This window comes from Acomys russatus, chromosome 5 (genome assembly GCF_903995435.1).
Source record: "Acomys russatus chromosome 5, mAcoRus1.1, whole genome shotgun sequence".
Taxonomy (NCBI): domain Eukaryota; kingdom Metazoa; phylum Chordata; class Mammalia; order Rodentia; family Muridae; genus Acomys; species Acomys russatus.
The window spans coordinates 73,988,171-74,015,898 of NC_067141.1; the positions used below are offsets into that span (position 1 = coordinate 73,988,171).

Below are 27,728 nucleotides of genomic sequence, written 5' to 3' on the forward strand. Positions count from 1 at the left end.
GCTGCAGGACATTTTCTTAATTAGCAGTTGACAATAGAGAGCCTAGTTCATTGTGGGTGTGGTCCCCCCCCCAGGCTGGTGGTCCTGGATTCTATAAGAAAGTACACTGAGCAAGCCATGGGGTGGGGGGGGGAAGCAAGCCAGCACTCCTCCATAGCTTCGGCATCAGCTCCTGCCTCCAGGTTCCTGCCATTTGCGTTCCTGTCCTGACTTTCTTTGATGGTGAGCAGGGATGCAGAAGTGTAAACCAGGTAAACCCTTTCTCTTCCAACTTGCTTTTGGTCATGGAGTTTCCTCACAACAATGGGAACCCTAACTAGGACATCCTGCTAGGTCTTACCATCTGTACTGAGAACATCGGATGAAAATGAGAAGAGCTAGGATGGCTTTAATGGCCCAATTGAGGCAAACTGTGAGCCAGTCCTAACCCAGACCTTACACCTGCGGTTCTCAACCCTCCTAGTGCTGAGACCCTTTAATACAGCTCTTCATGCTGTGCTGACCCCCTGCCATAAAATTATTTTCATTGCTGCTTCATTATTGTAATTTTGCTACTGTTATGAATCATAATGTACATATTTTTGAAGACAGAGGTTTGCCAAAGGGGTCGCGACCCATGGGTTGAGAACCACTGCCTTGCCTATAGATTCATGCCACCCGTATAGTGATTTATATTCTCACTCTCCATGGATGACCTGTGACCTAAACAACTGCGTTCCATAAGCTGGAAAGGGGAAAGTACCCATTGGTTCCCATGCAAGGCAGCCCCATGAGGCAAATGTAGACAAGAAACCCTCTGACCACATTGCCCACAGCTACGTGCCGGTGGCTACCTGAGTGGTCTGGGGCTCTCTGGCTGCAGGTCCTATATGTGCAGCCGTGCTTGAACTCCCACAGCCCAAACCCTGACAGCTTCACTTGCATACGACCATCTACCAGGCAGTTGGAGGGTTTCAGGTTGCCATGTGACCTCAGCGGGCTCCTGTGCAGGAACAGCATTCCCTGTAAAGTAATGATGAGCTTGTGAGAGAGAGCCAGAGGCCGCTGCTCGAAGCAACACACAGACACACACACCATGCCTGTGCTTGTTTTAGAGGTGCCACAGGCTCCGTGTCTAGAAGCCAACCTAGGCAGACATAGGAGAAAGCTACTCAGTAAGAAATCAAGAAGGCAAGCGTGGCTTACAGGGACCTGAGTTCAAATCTCAGCTCTATCACTAAGCAGAGGAAAGCTGCAAAGCAAACACACAATGCATGGCCCTCGGATTAAAGAGCTGTGTTCACATCAGAGGGCATGTGGCTCAAGCTGAGCTTATGTATTTAGAGCCCAGGAGCAAGAGAGTCCTCAGTATGAGGCGATAGATAGTGCATAATGTGGAAGACATTTGCCACAAGGTTACATCCAGGCAGGAAAAACACCCAGCCAGCCAAGGCAGAGAGGAGGATTTTTCCAAAGAAGTGGGGCCTTTCCATGGCAGGGAGGGGCTGAAAGGAGCATCTGGGATTGACACAGGAAATATTTATTTTAGGAAGGTAGGTGGGAGGAAGGAATACTTTAAGGAAAAAAAAATATTTTATTTGAGACATGGTTGGAGAAATGGATCTTTGCGTTTGTCTGTAATTTCCCAAGGCAGACTCGGAGTTGTGAGACGAAGGTCAGAGCATGCGTCAAATGTCTTTCTTCGTTCTATTTTTCCTTACCACCGTGGATGGCTTCTCTGTGGAGCCACTGAAATAACATGTATTCAGCACTTCCAAGTTCTTGATTTTTATTTATTTATTTATTTATTTATTTATTTATTTATTTATTTATTTATTCATTTGACTGCTGTGAAAGCTCGGAGCATTTCCAGCCGGCATCTCTGTTCATTTTTGGAAGTTTGAGAGGAGCTGGTAGAAAAGCAACACTCTCAGCATGGCCAGGTACAAGGTCACCAGGAACATGTAAACCTGTGGCAGTCTGAGTAGCCTGGGCCCTGTCACCTGCCTCAGGAAAGAGGTGTCAACATGAGCCTAACAAACAACAGTCTCTTTCAAGGACTACTCTGTCAGGCGTGAATAAACGCCCCTTACTGGCTAACTCCTGCGACACTCCTGAGTGACCCTTGAGAGGAGGTGGCATACTGGGTTGAGTAAAGGGAGGAGGGGAAGGGAAATTAGCATGCCAGGCCGTCCAGTGGCAGTGACAGAGGTAGGCTGGGCACTTTGAGGTAGGATTACAACCCATGGCCTTGACCAGTTCCAGCTCCCTCTGCTGAGCAAAAAAAAAAACCAAAAACAAAAACCAGTGACAGGCAGACAAATTACGGCTTCTGGAACCCCACACTGTGGTATTGACTTGTGAACAAATAAACAGCAAGAAACACTCATGCACGTCTCATCCAACATGAGCCTTACACTCATCGTCACACTTAACATTTTCTGAGACAAGTCACTCTTCTCGGTCTTTGCGTCACAATAAGGAAATAGCCATTTCAGCGCTCACAAGCAGGCGGGCACAGAGCTGGGCTACAACCCAGGCTTCAGGGCCTTCAAAGTCTGTCTCCGGCACTCTGGATGCTTAGGGGGAGTTGGGGAGCGGAGAGACAGGGACCAAACTACCCTTGCACAAGAGTAAACTAGACCCTTTTAGGCTCTGAGTCTGCTGGGAAGGAGAGGGGCATCAGGCTGGCTGGCTCAGGAGGCCCTGATGGTACAGCAAGGAGGATCTGAGGGGGCGCATTTGTAAAGCTTGGGACCCCTAAACCTTGAACCTCTTCGATACCAGCATAAGTGATGCCAACAGGCTAAGAACCCCTCCAGCCAGACCCCTGGGGCCAATGCCGCCTTGGAAATGTGAACTGATACAGACAGGAGAGTGGATACGTTGCTAACCCCGCCCCTAAGTCAGGAGATGGGGTTTCTTTATCCTGAGACACACAGGTTTTTCTCTTGGCTTTGTTGGCCCCGCCCCAGGCAGGAGACTTGTCACAATCTCACACCTGTTCTCATTCCTTGCCTCACAATAGCAAACAGCAGTTTGGATGCTCACTCTAGGGCAGGGACTTGAATGGAGCTCATAACACGTGTAAAGTCAACATGCTTAGGGATGGGTCGGGCTCTGAGAACACAGTCATCTCTACAAGATGGCATGCATGCCTTTGTTTTTATTTTCCATCCTAGTAAAGTCGTATGATAATGCGTACCTGTCAGCAAACAAGCACAACCATAAATGAGTTCATGATTCATGAGACAGATAGCATGAGCGTGGGCTGTTCTATCACCTGACCATGACTTGTACAACTTGCTCTACTGGAAATTTCTGGAAGGTCCTCCCAGGGCTCTTGTGTTTGTGTTCTCAAGTGCTCAGCAGGAAGCATGAAAGAAAACACAGACTTTAAAGAAGAACCAGCCACAACTTTCAACTGATGCTTACCAGTTGGGCCAGTGACGCCACCTTATTAGGCCTCATTTTAATTTCCTCTTGAAAACGGGGCAAATATTACTACTATTAACTGTTAGTAAAAGCACCATCTGATCAAAACACAATGCAAGTCACGTGTATATTTTTAATTTTTTTCAACCGCCATCTTAAGTAAAGCTAAACAAGTAAAAGTAATTTCAATAATACTGTCAATTTATTTTGGTGCATTTAAAGATATTATTTCAAAATAGAATCAGTTTTTTTTTTTTCACTAAGCCCTCAAACTGAGTGTGGATTTCTTTTATACTTGAGACATATCTCAAGCTGGACCAGCTACATTTACAGTGTTCATTAGTAACACATGTACCTTCTGGTGCCATAGTTAGATAGGGAAGAATTATTCCTTGGAGATAAATATCAATGACAGTATAGTTTTTAATACCCATACTTGAGTTATTAATGAGGGTACTAATAATTATGCCTGTCATGGAGTTGGACTAGCCAAGCAAACTGGGGTCTTTGGGGAGTTTGGGGCCTGTGGGTGAGGGTCTTCTCACTAAGAAATTGGCATTTATTACATATGTGTTATAAGGTTGCCACAGTGCTAAGCATTTTATATACTTTAGCTCTCAAATCAACTTTTGAATGGAATTTAATATTATCTTTATATCTGAGTCTCGGAGTGGTGACGGTCAGGCAATCAGTATATAACAGAGTTTCAGGGTTTAAATCTCTGAGCCAATTCCTATGACAAATTGTTTCTTATCCTTAGACTTCATCAAAGATTCTTTTAACTGAAATTAAGATTCATCCCATTGCTTTGGGACCCTGGGGGACAGGAAAAGGAGCCTCTTTCACCTGTGCCTTCCTCGCCCAAACTTCAGTCAAATCCAAAGTAAATGTTCAACCCCTAATTCTGTTTGTTTGTTCTCCGCCCCCCACCCTCCTTCTCTCTCTCTCATGACATAGAGGGTAATGGTAAAATATACATCAGAAAAAGAAAAGGGCTGGTTTTTATGATTGGCATGTGATGGTCTTGTCTGTCCTTGCCTGTCTTTAATGGTCATTAAAGGTCTATGGCAATAATAACAGTGGGTTTCTGGGGTCACCCTTGGAGACATAATCATGGCGAGGACTGTGTTTATCTACCTTGCCTGGCAACAAGATGCCAGCTTTCCAGTAGTGCCTGGGAAGTCAAAGTCTCACCAGACCAGGCCTGTCCCTTAGAGTAAAGGGCAGTAACACCTTTGAGAAAGGAAAGTTTTAAATCCAACCAGGCCAACATTAGTTCACTTACATAGAACTTCAGAGGGGCACAGACTAGCTGGGTCACTCAGTGAGTCAGTGTCCCAATCTTCCAGAGAGATGGGGCTTAGATCTCATGTTTGGGTCCCTCCCAGCACCCAGCAGGGGCTCCTATAAGGGGGTTGTTTATTGATGGGTCCAATGCTGTTCCTACCATGGGTGGGTTGGAGTGCCTTCCTCTCAAGGACCTTTCTTGCTCCTTTTAATTGGTGAAAGTACACACAGCGAACTGACGACATCTACAGGCTAGTCTTGCTTGAGGAGATCAGCCTCGAGTTGCTGGATCATATTTACTGAATGCAGCACACTCTGGAGCTCATCTGCTCAACTACACACCTGCCTTCTCCATCCCTCACCACCATCTGCACACCTACAGTGAGTCATCCTGGGCATTTGGACCTAGCCACCCACTCTCGGCATACTCCCTGCCTTCATGGAAAGACTGGACTTTCTCTACCCCCTCTGAATGGCCCTTGCCAGACCCTGATGGACACCCCTGTTATGAAGCATAACAGTAACCTCTACTAGTCTATGCTACATAGTGAGGTATGGATAATAAGCGTATAAGACCCAAATGCCTAGATTTTAATCCTATTAACAATAATCAGTAGCTTGAGACTTCAGGCAAACTCTATGAATGTTCTGTATCCCATCTGCAAAGCAAGAGTCACAACAGATGAGCCTTATGTTTTATTGTAAGAGTTAAGTCAATAAAACAAAATACTGGTAAATGCCTTTTACATAATAGCACCCAAATATTGTGTATATATATATATGTGTGTGTGTGTGTGTGTATATGTGTGTGTATATATGTGTGTGTGTGTATGTGTGTGTATATATATGTGTGTGTGTATATATGTGTGTGTGTATGTGTGTGTATGTATATGTGTGTGTGTTATTACAGTGATTATTATCATCCTCCTCTTAATTACAGCCACCATAGTCCCACGTGCCCAGAATGAAAACTGCTCCTACTTTCACACCCTCCCATATCTATATCCCCAGCCACCTTTTTGGCTTTGTGGCACTGATCCTCAGTTTCTGGGGAAAGACCAAAGTCTACAGAGAAGAAAAGTGTATCCTCCCTAGCTGAATTCATGGTCCAGTAATCGAGTTCTCTCTGGGGCAAAGTCTAAATGCCTGTATTTTCCTAAGTGGACCAGCCTGGCATTCATTCCATCTCTAGCATAAAGCACTTCCTCCATGTGACTGGAGAAGGGGAAAATCATGGACCATCTGACTGAAGTCATCAAACTCAAACCTGGAGTTCTCCTGTTTAAGGAGATTTAAAGAGAGGCAACGAAGATTTAACCCAACATCGAGGACAACTCAAAAATACTATGCTACGTATTCATTAAGTAAGTTTACATTATACTCACATTTACTATGTCATATGCAAATGAGAGCTTGAATATCCAATCCATCTCATGATCAGAGTTTCTCAAAATGTCCTAGAAAAACACAGTTATTCCATGTATCACCCGGACTTAAGCTGACACACAGTGTGAGCCTTCCACACTGAGCAGGCTGCCGATTGTGTAGCGCGTGTTTTTCTGGCCGGAACCAATGTGAGGCAGAACATGTGACACCTGCGTGGAAATCCTCATAGAAGATAGCATAGGCTGGCTCGGTGTGGAGAGAGGATTCAGGCTTGAATCCTACAAACACCTCTTTTCCTGACATGAAGCTGATGGTCATTCGCCAGGGTGGGAGGGAGAGTCAAGAGGAGGGGTGATAGAGAAGTAAAAAAGTTCTTACAGCTTCCACGCAGAGGAGAGGGAACCAAGACATGGCAGCTTCACTCTGCTTTGACCCCAGGAAGTAGCCCGAGATGATTCAGGTCTTCCAATGAGACCAAAAAGGAACCATGCATGGATGAATGGGAGAAGCGGATAAAGTTTTCCACTTGCTGTCTAATGAAGGCCAACATAAGATGTAGTGCTTTTGCTCACCTTAAGACTTCCTCTTCTGCAATACTGTGTGAGAATGCAGATGTTAGGTGGTTCTGTGCAAACACCAAAGAAGGAGACGATGTTTTCATGCTTCAACTCACACATCTGGAATCAGTAGTGCGATGTCATTATGTGTGGAGAGGCCTTCACACTGTGAACTACAGTCAGCTAATGCCTAAGGTGCATGAAAGAAGAACTCCTTTCGCCTTTTGTCTCAGAGGCTTACTGCCTCCTTCTGCTAACCTAGGCCCAGTTCTGGAAGCTTCTAGACTCTGTACAATCTAACCTAGACCTAGAAAGTTTTCAGCCTCTGAGACTTACTGCTGAATAAATTCACCCTTACTTGTTCTTGCTGAGCTCTGGGCTAGCTGGTTCATCTCAGCTGTTCTGGCTCAAACTCTTTTCCCAGCTGACTTCTTCAATCTGGCTTCTCTCTCAGCCCCAGAATTGCTCTTCTTGGCCTCAGACTAACTCCAGCAATCAGCTCTAATTTCTTGGCTCCTTCTCATTCTCTGGTTCATTCGGTCTTTACCTGAGTTCTCTCCCTGCACCCTGTCTATCACTGTCCCAGGAAAACTGCCTCCTCTCTCTGCATTGCACCTTAAGTAGCTCTCTTTTCCTCTCTCATCTCCTGAGAGTTTGGTATATCTGTTGGAAGAACCCTGCTGTTTGAGGTTGCAGTCCTCCTGGGTTTGGAGAGCTACTCTGAGCTATCGAGGTGCAGGATTCCCTCTGCCCAGCAGGGCCTCCCGCTCTCTGCCTGATTCCACCTGGAGAGTCTTTAGACATAGATGTCCCTAACCACATTTAATATATGACCCTGACACAGCTCCCTGCCAGCTCTCCCCTCCCTGCACCTATAGGATAATTAGGTGCTGTGTTTCCATTCGTATGATAGGAGCGTGCTGCCAAATGCAAAACACGCGTCTTTAAAGTGCCTGCTTTCAACCAGTTATGAATGCTGATGCTGGAAACCCCCCACCCACTCCCCAAGGGCTATAGCCTTTGCTCTCCATGAATAAAGTTGAAAGAGCTCCTGAAATGGTTCCCAGAGTGTTTGAGCTCTGTTGTGCTTACAGCCTTCCAGGCGCTGCATCTCACCTTCTGTTCCTTTTGCCTCGGTGGGCTGGTGGCAACTAACTTTACCTTCATTGTTTGGTATTAATGGCATTTGCCACCATGCCTGGACCCCCGAAGTTTTCTCTTTTTTTTTTTTTTTTTTTTTTAAACCTGAAACTTGCTCTATACCAGGCTGGTCTTGAACTCAGATCTGCTTGCCTTTGTCTCGTGGATTAAAAGCGTGTTTATATTCCAGCCAGATCACACAGACCTAGAAGGTCTTTGGATGTGATCTCTTGCCAGAGCAGCCATGTTCTTAATTAAAATTCCTCTACACTCCTTCTGTCTTACAGGCAACGGAACAGGTGCCTGAACGGTGAAGTGGCTTGCTGAAGGCATGCAACCCATAAACAGCACATCTAGAATGTAAACCCAGGGAGTCTGGCAAGCAAACCAGGGCATGAGCGAAGTCTAATCTAAGCCACGGGTTATAATTAAACCTATAGGGTCTGAGAATCACTGAAGAAAGATCCAGACTCAAATACTATGCAAAAGCAAAGAGCATTTATTCTGCAGAAACAGCCAGCATGCAGGGGTTGCTCACTCATACAAAATGGCAGGCCCACCGGGTGTGGTGGTGCACACCTTTAATCCCAGCACTCAGGAGGTAGAGGCAGGTGGATCGATGTGAGTTCAAGGCCAGCCTGGTCTACAGAGCAAATCCATGACAGTCAAGGTAACATAGAGAAACCCTGCCTCAAAAAAAAACACAAAAAAAAAAACAAAAACCAAACAAAACAAAATGGCGGGCCCACGTGGAGCTCACAGGCTCCTTTTGAAGCCAACTAGAGGATTTCCAGCCATGGTTATTTGACCTTATGGGTAAGAGGTACTTGTATGTTCCTGATTAGTTCCAATCTTGGGGAAAGAGCGGTCACCTCACATCTCCTTTAGCCCCAAGCCAGATGTTGGGGCAGTCGCTGATTGGTGGTTGTCCCCTTTCCATGGCTTTTTTGAGAAATCAAGTGAGTCTTTCCGGGAAACCAAAACTTTAGGCCTAACATGGAGGCCCAATTTAAAATGGAATCAGTTTGGACCTCTCAGAACCTTATCATCACGGGTAGATTCAGCACCACTTCCTTGATTCTGGCCCTGATTCCCTGGGTCATTGACACAAAGTAGAGCATCATACCTTCCCCAAGATCCAAGTTCAAAAGGCAGCATCACAGACAGAGCATGAAAAGCCAGCATTAAGGACAGCGAAGGTGGAAGGGGCAGGTAGAGTTAGGAGAGAGCCAGTCTTCAGGCTCCTTTGTAAAGCCAAGAGTCTGTGATCCAAAGCCTCTGTGGCAGAGAGAGGGTAATGAACCAAGCTGGAAAAACACCCTTCTACCACTGAACCTTTGGCATGGAGGCCACTTCTCACAATGGGAACAGAGAGCTGGCAGGGCAGAGAGGAGTCTCACCAGCCAGATTTCTTGCAGCACAGTTGGCTTCTTAACCCATGCTTCTGCTTTGTCACCAATGTAGCGGAGGGCCACATGATTTCCCTGGAAACAGAGACAAAGTAGAAAGTTCCTTTTTTTTTTTTTTTTTTTTTTCCTTTTTAGTAGTTTAAATGCATGTTTTGCCTGCATGTATGTCTGCGCACCATGTGTGTGCAGTGTCTGAAGAAAACAGAAGAGAGTATCAGATTGCCTGGGCTGGGAGTCATAGCTGGTTGTGAGATGACTTGGACGTGCTAGGAATTGAACCCAAGGTCCTCTGGAAGAGCAACCAGTGCTCTTAATCACTTAGCCTTCTCCCTAACACCAAAGAAGTGTGTTCTTAACTCAGGATGATCTAGAAACATCAGCACCCATAAAAGGTGAGAAAGGGGAGTGGGAAGACTGTGAGGGGTTTAGGATAGAGACAGGATTTCATTTTCATGGGGAAAACGGTTCATGGAAGAAATGATGCCTGTGCTGAGACCTGAAGGATGAGAAGGTTCCAGAGAGGGCATGGCACTGCCAAAAACTGAGACCATGTTTTAGAGCAACCATCAGCGATTGCTTGGCTCTTTCTGCCTCCATTTCCCAGGACCCGTTTACCTTTCCTCAAATGGGAGTTGAACTTTTAAAGAATGACAAAGCATGCAGTCTGGGGCATACAAGGCCAGCCGGGGGAGTTACCCAGCTTCCTGAACAGCCTCCTGTTTCACACTGCAGATATATCAGTGCCCACCACAGGGACATTAAACGCCGGAATAAAGAAATCCACACACTGGGACATTCTGGCCTATTGAGGTTGCCACTGGGCACATGGGACTATTTAAATTGTGTGTGCACAGCTGTGCATGCATACGGTGCCAGAGGCCAATGTCAGATGTCTTCTACTGGTTTCTACCTTATGTTTGAGACAAGGTCTCTTACTGAGCCTGAAGCTCAGCAACTCAGCTAGACTGACTGGCTAATAAGCCTGTCTCTGCTTCTCTGGCACTGGGATTACAGGCAGGCCTTGCACTCCTGGTTGCTATTGTTTTATTTGGGTGCTGGGGTCGGAAACTGGGTCCCCATTGTAAGACATGGAGGCTAGGTCCTACCTACTTCCTGGAGCCCAGTGAGACATGAGAGTCCAGTCCGATGCAAATGGCAGGGGATGGTTTATTGACCCATCATGATGGGGTCTACCAAGCTCTATCCATGAGTACACATTGAAAGCTTTCCTGACTGGCTCTCTGGCTAAGTGTTAATTAATTACTGTAAACATTCCATTCCTCTAGAGACACTAGTGTTCCATAGTCACCTGCAGCTAGTGGTGACATTATCACCATCTCCTCAGAGGATTGTTCTGGAAGTCCTAAGTCTGGTTGAGCCACTAGTGTGGGAATCATAGGGGAGCTTATCAGAAATGCAGTCTCAGACCTGACCTGCTGACCCAGAATCTTCACATTAGAAACATTTCTTACGTTTTTTTTTTTTTTTTAAGTAACATGCAGTATTTGTGCATACCTTTCTGCTTTTCAAAACTGTGTCATGGTTCTCAAAATCAGAGAAACACCAGTCTAGAGTCACCAAAGCACCTGGGAGTTTGCTTGGAGAACGCCCTTGTATTCACAATGTCCTGCCTGACCAAATCCAATTGGACAATGGGACAGAGATCCACAGTAGCACTTATATGCACAGGTATACCTGGTAAAGCCCCACGGGGGTATAAAACAGGTCTTCCTCTTCCCCCTGTTGGCTCTTGAAAAAGGAGCTGCAGTCTGCAGAACCCTTCACAGTAGGTGCATTACTAACACTGCACCTTGACACAGGGCTGCCTCGCTGGGATGGCTGGAAAACAAGACACGGCTTAGGAATGGTGTATTTTGTAGATAAGGAAGATAAATGACAAGGTCACATAGTCAACGCCTGGGAAAGACAGGCCTTGTACTCTGATCTTTACGGTCCACAATGTGAGTGTCTACTTGCTGCGTGCCTCCCTCCAGGCCTCCGCACCACCATGGGTGGTACATGCTCTAAGACAGAACGCCTATATTTATGTTCTAGCTGTGGTACTTAAGTAGAGGCGGGATGGAGTCCTCTTCCTGGCTGACCCTCAGTTACTTCTATAATTAAATCTTTAGCACCTCTTCAACAAACTAGAGCACATCTTCAAAGCATAGAAGCCTCGTAGTCCTGCTTAAGGTGACGATTAATGGAACACAAATTCATAAAACCAAGCAAATCAGATTGCAGCTCTGTGTGTGGAGAGAGAAGAGGAAACTCAAGTCCCCGGGGAAATTTGGAAATAACTGACCAATAGAAGCCAATCTCTTGACACTGAAACCTTCCAGACTTGGTAGGTGCCTTCAGCACCCCATATCCGGACATGCTCTGTATGACCTCTCTCCTCATCACTGCAAACAACTCACTCTTCCTAGATGTCACCTCCTCTTAGAAGCCTTCAAGTTACTCTCCTTTTGAGGGCTCCCTCCTCACTGTGGAGACACCCCTCTGCACACATGACTTCCTCTGGGGTGCCCTGAAGCCTTGAGCTGTGCTTGGCCTATACTAGACAGTATATTGTTATGACTGTTATGCAAATGAACTCTCTGTGGCAGTCATCCATAGCCTGAAGGGTTAATGTTGTTTTGGACAGGACTAGATGCTCCAGCAGAAATGGCTTTAATATCTAAACACCCTCACCAAGTTGAGGGGAGCTTTAGAGGAGTGCCAGTCATTTCGAAATAGTCAAAAGCTGAGTCTCAGATACAAACGGAACACATACGTCAGCCCCTCCTCCCAAGGCTCTGGGATATACTGCAGAGGAGGGGTGAAAGAGTGTAAGAGATAGACAAAGGAAAGGCTGGCCTCTGGATATGACCCCACAGATACCACAGTTAACTGCACAAGAGCTACATAAGATCAAGCTAATAAGAAGTCCAACATGGAGCAGGGAGCAGCTCTTGGGAGTTTTGGCTGCTGAGGGAGAAAGAGAGTCCCCTTTGGAGTAGAGCCAGTAACCACTGATAGGTCCCCCGTGACAGCATACATGTTTGCATATGGACTTAGTGTGCGGAGGCATGAAGTTGGAGAGAAATGGGAGAGATTTGTGGGGGAGGGGAGGAAGGAGACAATGGAGGCATAGGTATTAACCAAGATATGTTGTATATATGTCTGACATAAACAAGAACAGCTTAACATTTTTAAAAAATGACTTTTGGGGATGCAGGGAAGTATTCTCAGAAAAATGTAGCCTAGAAACTAAACTCAGGTCTTGAGACCCTGTTGACCGCTCACTTCATGAGTGAGCTGGCCCCTGGCTCTCATAAGTTCCTAGGGGAGGCCCCTCTGCAAGTCACCAGGGAAGTGTGTGGCCTCACCTTGTGCTGGGGTAGAACAGTGATGTTTTCGTAAGGGACCTGCCACCAGGTGTCTCCATGGTGATTCTGCACTTTTCCTCTCAACATCCTTAACAGCAGAGCCATGATGGTGGCTACCAGGAGTGTCACCATGGGAACCACAACAGCAGTAGTTGTCCTACCTGGAGAAAGAGATGGGCATTACACAGGCCCACCCGTGAGCAGAGGTAAGCATGCTCCTGCCAAGCAGGTGTCTTAAAAGCTGCCCAGGTATAGTGTAGGTGGAGACATGCTGAAGCATGGCTTGACTCTGCTAGCATCCTATTCGCTAGCTCCTCACCCCACCCCAGCTACCATGGCAACTCTAGTCTTTTTTTTTTTTTTTTTTTTTTTGGCATAGAAACTTCTATAGTAAGAACACATCAATGACTTCTAACACTTCTGTTGAGCATTTGCTATGCGTCCTCTATAGTTTTATTCTCAGGCATGGTCTGTCTAATTCATATCCCCTGCCCACACTACTACTGCATCCCAGAAAGAAGTTCTAAGACTCAAATCTCAGGATCCAAGGCTTCTTATAGGAATGGTTCTTAACAGGAATGGCAGCTAATGGTGCCCCTGGGAGATATTGACAGTGTCTGAAAATACTTTCAGTTCTAGCTAGAGGATTGCTACTGTTCACCACCCATACAGCATAGGACAGTCTCACACAGAAAGGTTTTCTGGCCCCAAAGACTGTGTGTTGAGAAACTGTCTCTGCTACCATCTCTGAACCATCATGCTTGCCAGCTACAGCAAGAGGCTCCAGTTTGTCTGCTGCCTTCTCTGAACCTCCATGCTTGCCAGCTACATTAGGAGGCTCCATTTTGTCTTCCGCCTCCTCTGAACAACCACACTTGCCTGCTACAGTAGGAGGCTCCATTTTGCAAAGCTCGTTATGAAATCCACAGCCAGGTTTGTACTCAGGAAGGAAGCCATGGGGCTGTGAGATATTAGAGGCATTCATCCAGGGTCTTTAAAGCAGAGAAGACAAAGATCAGGGTTCAGTGCATGTGTTCGACTTGTCCTCACCCCATGTACAACAAGACCAACTAAGACATTCATGAAAACCCAACCAACCAACCAGGGGCTAAGAGATGTCTCGGTGGGTCTCGGGCACTTGCTGTGAAGCCTAATAACCCAGTGGGGTCCCTGAAACTCACATGATGGGAGAATAGAACCAACTCTCCAAAGTTGCCCAGTACACATTCATGTCATGACATATTCATGACATATACATACCTTGCATGTATGCATGATTGTCTGCACAGGGATGAATAAATGTCCACAAAAACAAAAACAAAAACAAAAACAGCAAACAGGCTCACTCCTTCAATTCAAACCTCTGATGACCTGATGAGTGTTTTTCTACTTCCCTTAGACTCTTTAGACGTCAGATCGAGCCTACTGCCATGCAATGTCTTTTTTTCCAGGTGGAATAGCTTCCACAGTCTTGGAATGCTACAAGTGTCAGTCATGTTTTGCATGAACAGATCTTAATGCACAGCAAGCATCTTGACAGTTCACAGACCAAATGTCACTCCCTACATGGGATACACTCCTTCCTACCATACTGAGGACCTGGCTTCTGTAGTTACTCTGTTCTTTTTTTTTTTTTTTTTTTTTTTTTTTTATAAGTAAGTGCTTTTTATTACAAACATGTAAATGCCCCATTAATTGTATTAGGAAAGAAAATTTCACTATGGAAATCAGACTCCAGGGCCTTAGAAGCTGAAGTTGATTTCCTTTTTTTTTTTTTTTTTTTTTAGCATTGATCAATTGAGTATTTTTTTAATTAATTTATTCTTGTTACATCTCAATGGTTAGCCCATCCCTTGTATCCTCACATTCTTCCCTCCCTCCCATTTTCCCCTTATTCCCCTCCCCTATGACTGTTCCTGAGGGGGATTACCTCCCCCTGTATATGCTCATAGGGTATCAAGTCTCTTCTTGGTAACCTGCTGTCCTTCCTCTGAGTGCCACCAGGTCTCCCCCTCCAGGGGACATGGTCACATGTGGTTACTCTGTTCTTTATGCTGGACTGTTCTGGCACTTACTTTTCCCAAAGAATAAGGGAGGGAAAGGGTCTCACATGGAATCTGGGTTAGCAGTGGTAGAAAAAGAGCAGATAGACATTGAGTTAAACAGTAGTTTCCCTTTTCATTTCCTCACTGGTTTGCAGTTGAGAAAACAAAACAAAGGATTTTTGCAAGAATTCCTAGTACCAGGAACTCAGAACAGCACAGGGTCTTGATGTCCATGTACAACGCTAGGAGTCAGGCTTTACAGGCAAATTGTTTTACTCAATGTGGACTTGCGCCTGTAGGTGGCCCATGACTCACTACCTCAGAGGCGCAGGGCTTCCTATGGACACCACAGGGGAGGGGAACCAGCTGAGGCATCAAAGGAGGCAAAGCCACTATGGCAGTATAATTGGGGTGCTGTGTTCCTGTGTGCTCCCCCAGGATCCTGAAAAGGGCCATTTCCACCATATGGGCAAATCTACCTTAAGGCCCAAAATTGATCTTTATGAGCTTAGAAAGCTTGACATTGTAACATGATGTTGTCATCTACAAAGTCCACGCTTAAGAGCTGACCTTGTGTGTGTTTGTGTGTCCACATATATCAAATCATGTGTCATGTTTCATGTGGGTTTACAATACTGTATTGGGCTGCATTCCTAACTCTCCTGAAACATGTGCAGCCCACAGGCCAGAGATTGGACACACCTGAGTGAATAGACCGTTTCATGAGGTACTTTAGAACTGGACCCCAAAGTTATGGTTCCCTCCTCCCCCAGGCTCTTCCACCAGCATCCTCAGTCTTACAGAAGTGACCAGTGGTACCTGATTACTTTCTGAAAACCGTCATAATGAAGAAAAGGAAGAAAGTGGGATCTGTTTCCAGATTTCTGTAGAGCATAGACCGTGTAATCCATGCGCCTTTCCCCCTGGGAGTCCAAAAGCACTGGACCAGTGATTCCTGGAAAGAGAGTACATCAGGTAAGAACAAAGTGGCACTTATGGCTGAAAACACTAGCCCATGGCAGCTCTCACTGGCAGGCCCATTCTCATCAGACAGGCTTGGAAGTGTTTGCCGTTTCACACAACCCGAGCTATGGTCAGCATGTACACCAAGGACAGAAGACATTTCAGAATGGAATCACATTGGGAAGGCAGGTGTACCTCCTTACCCCCAAATGAGGGTGTTCATACAGTGTTAAAAAAAAAAAAAAAAAAAAAAAAACAGGCATACAAAATTAAGCCTCCTTGCATGCACTTCACATAAAACTGCTTCCCGACAGTTCAAAATGTGTGACAACCGGAAGCTGAGTGACCTCAGGGCAGCAGCTCGCTGGGGATGAAGGAAAGGCCTCTGCCTCCTGGTCCCCGCCATGCTGGCTAACCCCTATCAGCATCCCTCAGACACAGGTTTGCAAGGTTCATCCTCTCTGCTCCCTTACTTCTGACTCTGGTGGGTCCTAAAGCTTTGTCAGGGTGCTGTCCTTGCTTGGTATGTGCTAAACTCTTTATCAAGAAGAGACTTCAGAAGAGGAAATACCTATGTATACCTCAAACCAGCAGCCATTCCCCAACATTAGGTTCCACTGAGGACAAGACACAATATTGCCATTTATGAAGTGCCTACTATGAGCTTGGCTCTGTGACTTTGATGACCTCACATATTTAGTCTCAGAAAAGGAGTAAATCAGTCCTAAAAATATGTGGCCTAGAGGGACAGGGTCTCAAGTCTGCCTTGGAGAGAGCCAAGAGAGACAGCGTTGGCACACAACTCTGGGAATTGGTAGCCTTTCCTTCCTGGGACATTGTTCCACCTCACTGTTCAGATGTGTGCTAGAGGCAAGTCTTTGTGTGTGTGTTGGGGGCGCATTATAGAAGAAGCTGTGTGTGAGAGAGAGAGTTCCCAGAGGGACAAAGATAAAATTCTCAGAGGCCTCTTCCACAGGTCAGGAAAACCTCCAAGCAGCCAGGAAGCTCTGTGCCCACGTAGCCTATGGAAGACTGGAATCTTGTTGCGACGGAATCTGTTCTGTAGCAGAATGAGGCAGGCCATTCTGGAAACCTATAATGCATGTTTAATGTCTCCAAGTCCACAGGGACATGGCTACAAAGCCTGAGCTCAAAGACCACCTTACCCCGCAGTGTGATCCAACCAGCTCTCAGGATGCTAACTAGGTGCCGCCCGTCCCGGAAGTCTTTCCCAGCCTTTATCATCTCCTCCACAGTCTGAGCGTAGAGTAAGAGGCCATCGTGGAGGTAGGCAGAGTAAGGGCTCACCTTCAACAAGACAAGAGAACACGGTGTGCATACTCCAGCTTCCTGGCTAGAAGAAATCATTTTTTATCCTCTGAGTACAGGACTAGCTCAACTGAGAAGATAAGGAATCACACCCATGCCAGATGATATCAAACCTAGCCTTCCAAGTCATTGACTTGCCTTGTATGCCCCAGTTTTCTAATGGGATCACATGCTCACACCAAGAACATGTGCATAAGCCATGAGTTATTCACTGGGAGCAGGGTGTGGCTTAGTCGAAAGATTCGGAAGCCAGAATGTCTGCCACTTCCTAGCTGTGAGAGCAGAGGCATGCCCTGTGTCCTCTCTGGATCTCAGCTCACTCGTTTGTAAGCTATGGATGAAAGACTAATGAACAGATGGATGAAAGACTAATGAACAGATTTTTGGCTAGAGGAGGCAGAACAGGTAAACTGTTACAGGACAGATACCCATAGTAGGTCTTCAATACTTGGTGATTTAATCAACAAAAGTATAAGTGCCTACTCAGTGCTAGGCACTTTTCCCCTACAGCAGCTGCAACAGAGAGATACCTATGAATAACCATCTTCTCACCTGGTTACTTAGGGTCCACAGTGGGACCTCAGCCCTCATCAAGCCTCTGTCATCAGGGCTTCAGCTTGGCCATAGAGTGGAATTACCTTCCTCTTTTTCCAGAATTTTCTATAAAGCATTCCCCCATATGGTTCTTCCTTTATAAATACTCACACTCCCACTGACCAATATGCTCTGTCAGGGTGTCTGCCCTAACAGAGCCCGTCCCCTTACCGGAACACTGGGTATTCTACCCTGGATGCTAGTCTTGCCATTTTCCTGGCAAAGGCAAGCAGCAGAGTCTGAGGACCCACTGGCATCTCTTCTGCTATATCAACATAGTGTATTGTCACACTCAGGGCCATAGCTTGGAAGGTAGATGCCATTAAGGATCCTAGTTCATGTTTTAGGAACTCTGGCTATGTGGTACATACAAACTACATTAGGTAGCTTACTCCAAGACTCCCCAGTAAATAGCCAAGGATAGTAGCTTTCCATCCCATAACCTTGGCTCCTCTGTGGTCATGAGTATAGACTTTACAAAAGAACATCACACCACGATTTATTTGGAGCCATGGAAGACAATGGTGTGGGGGGGAGGGGGGAGGGGTTTTTTGGGAGAAGAGGCAGAAATAAGAAAGAGAACTGTAAAATCAATTGACTATGCAGAAACCACCAGCAGACCTGCCCTTCTGAGGAGATGGAGCTTTGGAAGGGTGGCCTCCTCAGCTTTTGGTAGACTTGTTTCCGGAAGCCATCATCTCCTGTGCCTTCTCCAGGGGAGCTGGGTGCGATGACAAACACTGATGCATAGACCTTGGGAGGGCCTGTCACCTTGTCATTTATCAGCACTTCCTTCCAAGAAGTATCCTAAAAGGTAACAAAGTAAATGTCACCGTGCTGTAGGAAATGACCTGTGGAGCCCAGCTACACTTTTCATTGTCGTATGCCAATTCTTGGAAACACAATTGTTCCAGAAGGTTCTGCAATACTAGGCCCATGTTTTCTAGCTAGCACACAAACAGTAGGAAGAAAGCCAGAGACTAAAAAGGAAAAAAAAACATACTGGGGCACTAGGTAGCTAAGACTCAAGAAGCTTACGTAACAGCAAAGATTGCTGAACACATTTAGGACTGCGTGGTCTCCAGTTTGCTTTGTGGTTTCAGTGTTTGTGGATATTATTTATATTATCACTACTCTACAAGTTCATACACTCACTGCGTGCATCCCAAATTCTCTAGTATGAACATGCGTGCACATGTGCACATGTGTGTCTATGCACAAAGTGTGTATATTTTGCATAACTAAAATTACATTATGTTGTTCCTCTGTAGCTTGATTTTTTTTTCCAACATAAACCTAAACTGGAAATAGTTTTAACAAATGGACCTATGCGTGGTTTCAAGAAGCAGGATGGTATTGTATGGACACTTCCTGGTATATTTTACATTCTATATTCTTCCTGTACTATAAACCAGTTGGAATCGATCATCAGAGTTTTGGGATGAAGAAGGGAAGGCTGGGAGGGATGGGATTCTCGGCAAATCTTAAGGGCTGCCCCATCCTCTCCTCTCACCTGTCCACCTGCAAGCAGAGATGGGGGTGTGGTAATTACAAATCGAGGCAGGAGGATGCCCTGCAAAGCAGGGAGAAACAGAATACCAGCCACCGGAAGGAAAACTGAGACAGTTCGGCCATCCAATCCTTCCCGACAAAGGGGAAGAAATATGGCCAGTATTACTCCTCTTTACATCCACTTCCCCCCATTTTAGTTCCTTCTGAACTGAAATGAAACGGGGTCATTTTAGAAATCAAAACCTATTGGGAACTACACCACAGACAAAGGCAAGTGGCCCACGTTCATGTCGTTAATGTCGTATGTGCATCCCCTGAGGCTGACCCTGGCCTGTAATACACACTCTCGTAGCTGCTGTGCAGCCTTAGAGAAGTTATTTCACCTCTCTGGGCCTCCACTTCTTACTCTGTTATAGAAGTTAAAAAACCAAACAAACAAACACTCAGTCTGAGGCTCCACCTGGGCAACTTGCCTGTGCTGGCAACAGGGATTACAAGTGTGGGCCACCAAGCCTGTTAAAGTGGTATCTGAGGACCAAGGTGACACACTCATAGCTGCGTGTTAAGCACTTTACTGGCCGACTTCTACCCCCAGGCCTTCAGCCCTGGTTTTAAGATAAACCTTCAAGAGGGCTGACCTCTTGGAGCTATAGCGAGCAACTAGTCCCTAAACACATCCCCCCTACAAGGCAGTCCTCACCACCTCCCACTCCAGAGCCACTGACCAATCCCTACCTCCAGCTGTCGCAAAAGAATGAAGGCAAACTCTCCAGTGTTGAGCCGCAGGCTCTCGGCAGCCTTCAGAATGCTTTTTGCATCCTCTGAGCTGCAGATGAGGATGATAACTAAAAAAAGGGAACACGAGTCAGGCGGTTGTCCGTGCTCACATCAGCGCACGTGTGTGCGTCATGCACTCTCCCCCACGCACAGACTCACAGATGTACGTTCCTTTCTAATTCTAAAATAAAACCACCCCAAACAAGACGCAGCCTTTTTTATGTCTTTGGGCGTGCTTCCGGAATAGCTGCCTATTGTAGGGCAGATTTAACCCGAGCCAGTGATATACAAGCCGTGACCTTTGCCCTACAGAAGCTCATGTCTGCCATAGTTTCCACCACCACAGCATCCACATTCAAGGAGTTTGAGATGATGCTTTTACCTTGTTTTCCCTTGACTGACGCTAAGTCAGTGACTCCTCAGCTGCACATCACTTAGGAGGGAGTCAAAGAGAACCTGCAGTCAAGGGCGTTCGGAGCTTCTGAGTTGGGAAGGGGAGAAGTGGCCTCGGTGCTTTGTTTCTATTTAGTAGCACCGCTTTGAGGTCACCCAAGTGAATAGTTTAGCCTTGAGGTTAGACAAGTTGCTGTTTGCTTCTATAAGCTTCCAGTGTGCGTGCAGCAGGCACTGTGGTCCACCCAGGAACAGCTGTGGGAAGAACAGAATGGGCCCCCCCCTTGTCAGGGTGCACCAGCTTTTCATAACTCTCAGAGATACCTTGGAGAACAATTTAAAGGAAGGAAGGCTCACTGGGCTCACAGTTTCAGAGAGTTCGGTCTGTAGTCACACGGCCCCATGCTGAGGCGGAACATCACGGTGGTGGGGGCATGCAGAGGCGCAGACTGTTCACTTCACAGTAGAAAAGCAGCCAAGTGTGAGGAGGACACTTGGAACCAGGTGTAACCTCCAAATATGCTCCAGCTGACCTACTTTCTGATGCCAAGCCCCAGCTCCTAAAGTTTCTAAACCTCCCCCAAGGAGCCACCAGCTGGAGACCGAGCCCATGGATGACATTTTTGGAGTCCCAGAGAGAGTTTGGAGCAGAGAGACTGGGGGAAGACTGAACACTCTCAACAGAGAGAGGCAAGGGTCTGACCCCAGCATGTGGGTGGGAGGGACAACTCAGAGAAGGCCGTCCTGAGCAGATGGACGTGGGGATGAGGCTGGAAGACAGAGGGAAAGTTTGTCAGAGTGTTGGGTGGGGAGTGGGCATGAGTGTCACTCTGAGGACAAGGATCTGGCAAGTCCTAGTGTCCTGAGGCCATGAGAAGTGAGGTAGTCTAAAGAGCAGACAGGAGTCAGTGACTCATCAACGTGTTCTAAGCTCACCACAAAAGCAATTGCTGCCATATACTGTCAATTACTGTAGCCAGAGTTTTGGCTACTTTATTGGGTTCTTTCACCTACCATCATTTTCCATCCCAATTCTTTTTAACCCCTCAACACTAGGTAGGAGAGAAAGAAGGATGGAAAGAAAGGAGTGTATAAGTTTTTAGACTACTTCCTGCTGTTTAGGGGTGTTGAGTTCCTTGGAGCAAGTCCAATCTTTACCATCAGAGTATGTTCAACCAGCAACCAGCAATTGGCAACCAGCGACCAGCAAAAGCAGCAGCCACCACTTCTCTTCAGGTTCTGGGATTTCTTATACCCTCTCAAGAGTCCCCAGAATTCCAAACATAAACTATCTTCAGCTGTCAAAACCAAGCCCCTCTGGAGCATGAGACAAATCATAGTCAGCTGCGCTGAACAAACTGAAGTGGCCCCATATGGCACACCTGGGGTTAAAACAAAAACATACTTCAAAATTACCTGGGGTTTGTTTGTTTGCTTGTTTGTTTGGTTTGTTTTTTGTTGTTGTTTTTAGTTTTTTGAGGCAGGGTTTCTCTGCATTAGTCTTGGCTGTCCTGGACTCGCTTTGTAGACCAGGCTAGCCTCGAACTCCCAGAGATCCATCTGCCTCTGCCTCCGGAGTGCTGAAATTAAAGGCATGTGCCCTGTGCCTGGCTTAAAACCTGGGTTGGTTTGGTTTTTTGTTTGTTTGTTTGTTTAAGATTTGTTTATTTATTATTATGTAAACAGCACTCTGCCTGCATGTACACCTTCAGGCCAGAAGAGGGCGTCAGATAACATTTTAGATGGTTGTGAGCCACCATGTGGTGGCTGGAAATTGAGCTCAGGACCTCTGGAAGAGCAGCAGACAGTGCTCTTTAACCTCTGAGCCATCTCTCCAGCCCTTAATCTGGTTTTTTTTTTTTTAAAAACCAAAATTCTTACTACAAACTCCCTCTCCAGACTTGGTGATGAGCCCTTCCTGCATATAACTGCAGTTAGTCCCAACCTTCCCCGGAGAGAAGTACAATGGCTGCATTTAATAGAAATGTGTCTGGAGCACAGAGACGTTAAGATTCTTGTTCATGAACACACAGCTAAAAAGTGAGGAGGTTTGGAATAAAAACCAAGTGTGTCTGTCTCCAAAGCCCATGGTCTCAGTGATAAAGTCCAGGACACAGATTACTAGGAATCTGACTCTAGAACTTCCTCTGTACAGTACAAAATGATAACATCCAAGATTTCATAACACACACACACAAGAAATTGCTTTAATGTATTATTAATTTTGTACCTTGACCCCACCTGCTTTTTATACTCATAGAAGAAAAAGTCCAAAAACAAAGAGTTCATAGCTATTTGTAAGCAATCTCCAAATGTGAGCAAAGGAAGACTTACCCCTGGCAACAGATGACAGGTTCCTGAGGCCTTCCTGCAGGAGGTCTGGGCCACTGTTGCTGTATCTCATGCTGGCCGTGATAGTGAAATGGAGTTGGAGTCCATCCTCAACAGCCCTCCACATCTTATCCACTTCTTCCCAGGGGGAAGCCCCAGAGGAGTATGCAAACACCCCTACATGTTCCCAGCCCAGGTACCGCAGGCTTTCCCGGAGCGCAGCGCTGATTCCCAGCTTGGGTGGCACAAGTGTCACGCAGGTGTCACACCAGAAGTGGTCCTCCAGAGCTGCCCTTTGTCCAACAAAGTCGAACAAGGGGATGTTCCACTCAGAGGCCAGCAAACCAATTACCTCGAAAGTGAACAAGAGACTGTGTTTCCACAATGGAGCTTATACCACACTCACACCTCATGCAGAGTGCGTGCCAAGGAACTCAGATCGGGGAATCTGCGGGATAGTTATGCAGCTTCTCTTTTGGAATGTTGGGGTCAATGCCTCCCAGGAACTTTGTAGCACAGGGACCGCAGAGGACAAGAATGACAAATTCAAGGCTGCATCATGTTCTAGTCCTTCCGTAAGAACTTTCATGTTCATTTCAATCTTTTTTTTTTTTTTTTAAAGTTCTCATGACATAACTGTGACATGTTTGATTAATTGGAATAGTTTTCAAGTTAGTTTTTTTTTTTTTATTTCTTGAGAGTTTTGCACATGCATACACTGCATTTTAATCAACCTCAACCCCCATTCCTTATGCTCCATCCCCCAGCCCATCCTTTCTCCAGCTATTCCTTCCAAACTTTATGTGGCTTTCCTGTCCTTTCTTTCTCTTTTTTTTTTAACGCATTGAGTCCACCCAGAGCTGGTCGCGCGTATATGGGTATAGGGCCATCTGCTGGAATACAGACAGCCTCTCAGAGGCTGCAACCTTGAAGAAAACTAACCCTCCCACTCTCAGCGGCCAACAATTGCCAATCTTCTCTCAGCTAGGAGTGGGAGACCCTGACCGCCTCCCCCTCCATGCTTAGGTTTTGCTTGGCTTGATCTTACACAAGTCTTGGGTGCACTGTCCCAGCTAATGTGAGTGCACACGTGCAACTTGCCTGCTGTGTCCCGAAAGCACTACTTGGTTGTAGTCATGCACTGTCTTTGGCTCCTATAGTCTACCTTCCTCTCTTTCTTGATGACCCCTGGGCTTGGGGAGAAGGAGTATGGCATAGATGTCTCATTTAGGGCGGAGCACGCGTTTAAACCTCTAGAGTGTTTCCATGGGCTATGGGCGGTCATCACTCCCATCTTAAAGACGGAAATGTAGGGATGCGGGGATGTGAGCTACCTCGTTAACGCTGCTGTGGTGGGATTAGAACTCCAGCCATAGGTCCCCATTGACAACCTTCCTGAGCTAGTTCATTCTTCATTTCTCATTTATTTTTTTTAAGGTCCTATGGGAGCTGAGACGTGTAGCATTAGGTCCTAGAGAAGAGTATGCTCTGCAGGTTCACAGACATACCTAAAAGCATTTAGGGAAGCAATCAATTATATTCTTCTTTCAATATTCTTATTTTGGAACAAATTATCAAATGCATGTGGGTTTTCAATCCCACTGCAATAAAGATTATAAAACAAAATTTATAAATGAACGTAAATAATAGTAAAATTCAATGCCTAGGGAAAAATAAAGAGCATTTTCCAGTCTACTTTTGAGAAGTATGTCACTACTTCCTACAAAATGAGAAAAATTCACACACTCAGAAATGCACACTCACATGAATTAAAAATAAATCACTTCAATTTGAGGAAGTATGGACAGGCAAGGTGAAAGCCAAGCAAGGAAGTCACCTCAAGGACACTTGGAACTGACCTTGAAGAAAGGGCAGGGTTTGGATAGCTAGAGAGATGCTAAATGCAGAGACAGATATTTCAAACTCAAAGGTCAACTGAGTGTTACAGCAACAATTGCAGAGCGTTCTGCAGCACTGGGGAGTGAGGTCACTCCCCATCCTCTCCCAGAGGGCATGATACCCGAGGACGTTGACTAAGCTAATTCTATTAACCACAAATAGCATGCTTCCCTTGTTAGCTGTAGCTTAAAACAATCTGTCCTCCTGTATCATCTCCAGTGTGCTGTGAGCGTCCCTGAATAATTTACTATACAGACCAAGGAAAGCCTCCTTTAGCAATTGATAATGTTATATTTAAAGACAAGCTCTGTTGTCAATCTCAAATTCTCTAAACCCAGTGGCTGACAACATAAGAGAGCAGTGACTCTACACAGAAAAGCAGGAGGAATGTGGGACTATGTGACAGAGTCATTCCTTCAAAGTCTTTAAAGACCATGAACTCTTTTTTAAAATATAGTTTATTAATTTATTCATATTACATCTAAATTGTTATCCCATCCCTTGTATCCTCCCATTCCTCCCTCCCTCCATTTTCCCCTTACTCCCCTCCCCTATGACTGTGACTGAGGGGGACCTCCTCCCAAGCCAAGAACAATATGTGCAATAAACTTCAAACCCCTACCCAGATCTAGCCAATGGACATTCTCCACAATTGAGTGGAGAGTGGGGACTGACTTTCACAAGAACTCTGGTGCCCCATATTTGACCATGTCCCCTGGATGGGGAGGCCTGGTGGCACTCAGAGGAAGAATAGCAGGCTACCAAGAAGAGACTTAAGACCATCAACTCTTCTAGGCTCAATTAGAAAACTAAGACCTAAGACCCAGACAGTGATTGTTGTAAGATAATTTTTGCCCAGAGAATAATGAGACTATACATATAATAATCTATACATATCTGAAAATGTCCTTATACAATGCAGTACAATGTACAATGAATATGCACAGTTAATTTTTAATTTAAAATGTAAACAATCAGTAAGAAGAGATGAATGAAATCTGTCTTCATCTGTACACTTGCCCCTTTCAGTAGAAACTCAGACAGCACTATTGGAATATGCGTACCCTACATACCTCTGCTGCTTCTGGGCATGCTGGTCCAAACAGAGCAGAAATGTGCTCTCTTTGGACCTGGTTGATGAAAACTGCAATGGACTCCTTGGCACTGCATGTTGAGTTGGTGTAACTGAGCGCCCAGCTCACGTTCCCAGGGCGCACTGGCTCTGAGTTGAGCTTGTCCATGGCAATTTGGAGGCCTGCCCCCAGCCTTTGCACGCTAAATGGATGAGAGACATTCCAGGGGGCATGGAGTCCCACAGTGAGCGTAGCAGCTTCAAGGCAAGTCATCAGCAGAATGGCAAAGAGCATCAAAACCAGAGACGGATGATTGGTGTGGCGGTCAGGCCCAACACAGAGCCTATATTCTAGGGGGACTGCAGAGGATGTCCTGGGAGCCATGGATGGCATCTGACAAAGTGTCACTATACAACTCTGGTTGGCTCAACCACCTGCCCACTCGTGCCCAGAACTTATATGAGAGTGAAGAGTCCCGGGAGACTACAGCTTGTTTCCTGTTCACTGCCACTAATTAACAGAAGCCGTCCCTTTCTGAGCATGCCCTAACACATTCCAGAAGAAGCAGTCTTACAGAAAACAGACAGAAGTGGGGGGTTAACAAGCCCCTGGGTGTTGTTGATACAACAATCTCACTGATGGACTTCATGTTACTGGAAAAGTCACATGACCCTATGTGACGATGGGGGGGTCTACTCACACAGTCAGAAAGCCTGTGCTAGAATCCTAACTGCTCTTCACGTTAATTGTATGACCTATGACCTAAATGGTGCAGGTCTTCTCCAAAGTGGTATAGGAAGGGTTACAGGAGGTCGTGTAAATCTAGTTTCCAGCACAAGACCGGCACAGAGAGAGAGCCATTCCATCAATAGTAGTTTTAGGGGCTGGGGAGATATCTCATTTTAGAGGTTGAGCATAGCGATGAGCACCTGGCATCTCCACACAGGAGAGAGATAGAGATAGGAGAACCCCTGGGGCTAGCAAGTCAGCCCATCCAGTTGAACCAGAGAGATTTCTTGTCTCAGAAGATACAGGGGAGAGTGGAAAACATCTAATGCCTTCCACATGCATGAACACGAATACACACACACACACACACACACACACACACACACACACACACACACACACACACTGGATTTGGTAATAATTATCATCATGACAATGGTGTTACCATCTGCTTGATCCACTTTACAGACAAGTTTTAGAACAAGTCACCTAATGCTTATGAGAAGATTTAAATCCTATCTCCTTCACCTGGGCTTAGAGGACCATGAATGGATTAGTTCTAGATAAATATTGACCTTCTCTCAGAATAGATCATGGCAAGGAGATGCAGGTATGTCAGCTCTTCTCTGTCTGGCATACCACAGGGATGCCAGGGCTCTTGGAAGGCCACAGCTATCCCAAGGAAGGTGACCCAGCCCATCCACAGTAAATTATCAACTTGCCACTTTCCATGGTTTTTATTTGGGGAAAGTTTGGTTTTCCCGCATTCACCTGGCCATGATAAACTTGCGCTGATTCTCAAAGCTGCCTGGTTCAAACTCCTAGTCTCCCCTTATGGTTATGAGCACAGATTCTAGACCCCACTCCAGACCTTCTGGACCAAGATGTCATCCTGGAGATCGGTGCTGGAGGCTCTCATTTATCTTAAGTGCACTGGGTCTTGGTGACCAAGACTTGAGACGCCTGCAATAAGAGGAAAGAAAGAACGCCTGCTCTCTGTTTCTCTTCCTTCAGCTGTGAACCTCTACAGACACTTAGCCAGGCCTGACTCAGAAGGACATCACGAAACCCACAGACCACGCAGGCTATTTCTCTCTTACTAGAGCTAATGTGCAAAGCCTTGAGCCTCATTCCTTCCAAACTCCACCAGTCTATGCCTTGGGCAAGTCAGATAATGCCATGACTTAGTTTCCTCTCAGACTGACATTGTGTGGGTGCCATACGACTGCATAGTAAACCTAAGACCTCAGATTTAATAGGAACTCAGTAAAAATTTAGTGGGTGAGGATTTGGAATAAGTCTACTCGAACTTTTCTTCCAGAAGAAAGGGAGAGAGAAGGGATTTAGCTTACCTGGAGTGAGGCAGGTCCAAGATAGCATGGGAGAGAGGCCAAGACAGCCAGTGGATGCGTGCATGACCATCTCCTGGCCTATTATGGGGAAAGATGTGGACTGTATGGGGCCTGACTACTTCTTTCTGCAGTGAGGATCCAGAAGAGAGACCTATGAGCTTGCCAGT

General features: G+C 46.0%; 1 protein-coding gene across 1 annotated transcript in view; it reads right to left on the reverse strand.

The window, feature by feature from the left end:
• The window catches only part of LOC127189909 (guanylate cyclase 2G-like), a 42,041-nt gene extending 16,393 nt beyond the window's left edge, over positions 1–25,648 (reverse strand). Inside the window, exons 1-13 of the mRNA XM_051146967.1 lie at positions 25,481–25,648; positions 22,512–22,860; positions 19,743–19,852; positions 18,117–18,302; positions 16,739–16,880; positions 15,429–15,564; positions 13,438–13,556; positions 12,565–12,725; positions 10,889–11,032; positions 9,185–9,268; positions 6,660–6,764; positions 6,087–6,158; positions 834–1,002 (exon numbers count right to left, since the gene is read on the reverse strand). Of these exons, the coding sequence (XP_051002924.1) occupies positions 834–1,002; positions 6,087–6,158; positions 6,660–6,764; positions 9,185–9,268; positions 10,889–11,032; positions 12,565–12,725; positions 13,438–13,556; positions 15,429–15,564; positions 16,739–16,880; positions 18,117–18,302; positions 19,743–19,852; positions 22,512–22,860; positions 25,481–25,648 (1,945 nt within the window). The remainder of the gene's footprint in view (positions 1–833; positions 1,003–6,086; positions 6,159–6,659; positions 6,765–9,184; positions 9,269–10,888; positions 11,033–12,564; positions 12,726–13,437; positions 13,557–15,428; positions 15,565–16,738; positions 16,881–18,116; positions 18,303–19,742; positions 19,853–22,511; positions 22,861–25,480) is intronic.
• Between the last annotated feature and the right edge of the window lie 2,080 nt (positions 25,649–27,728).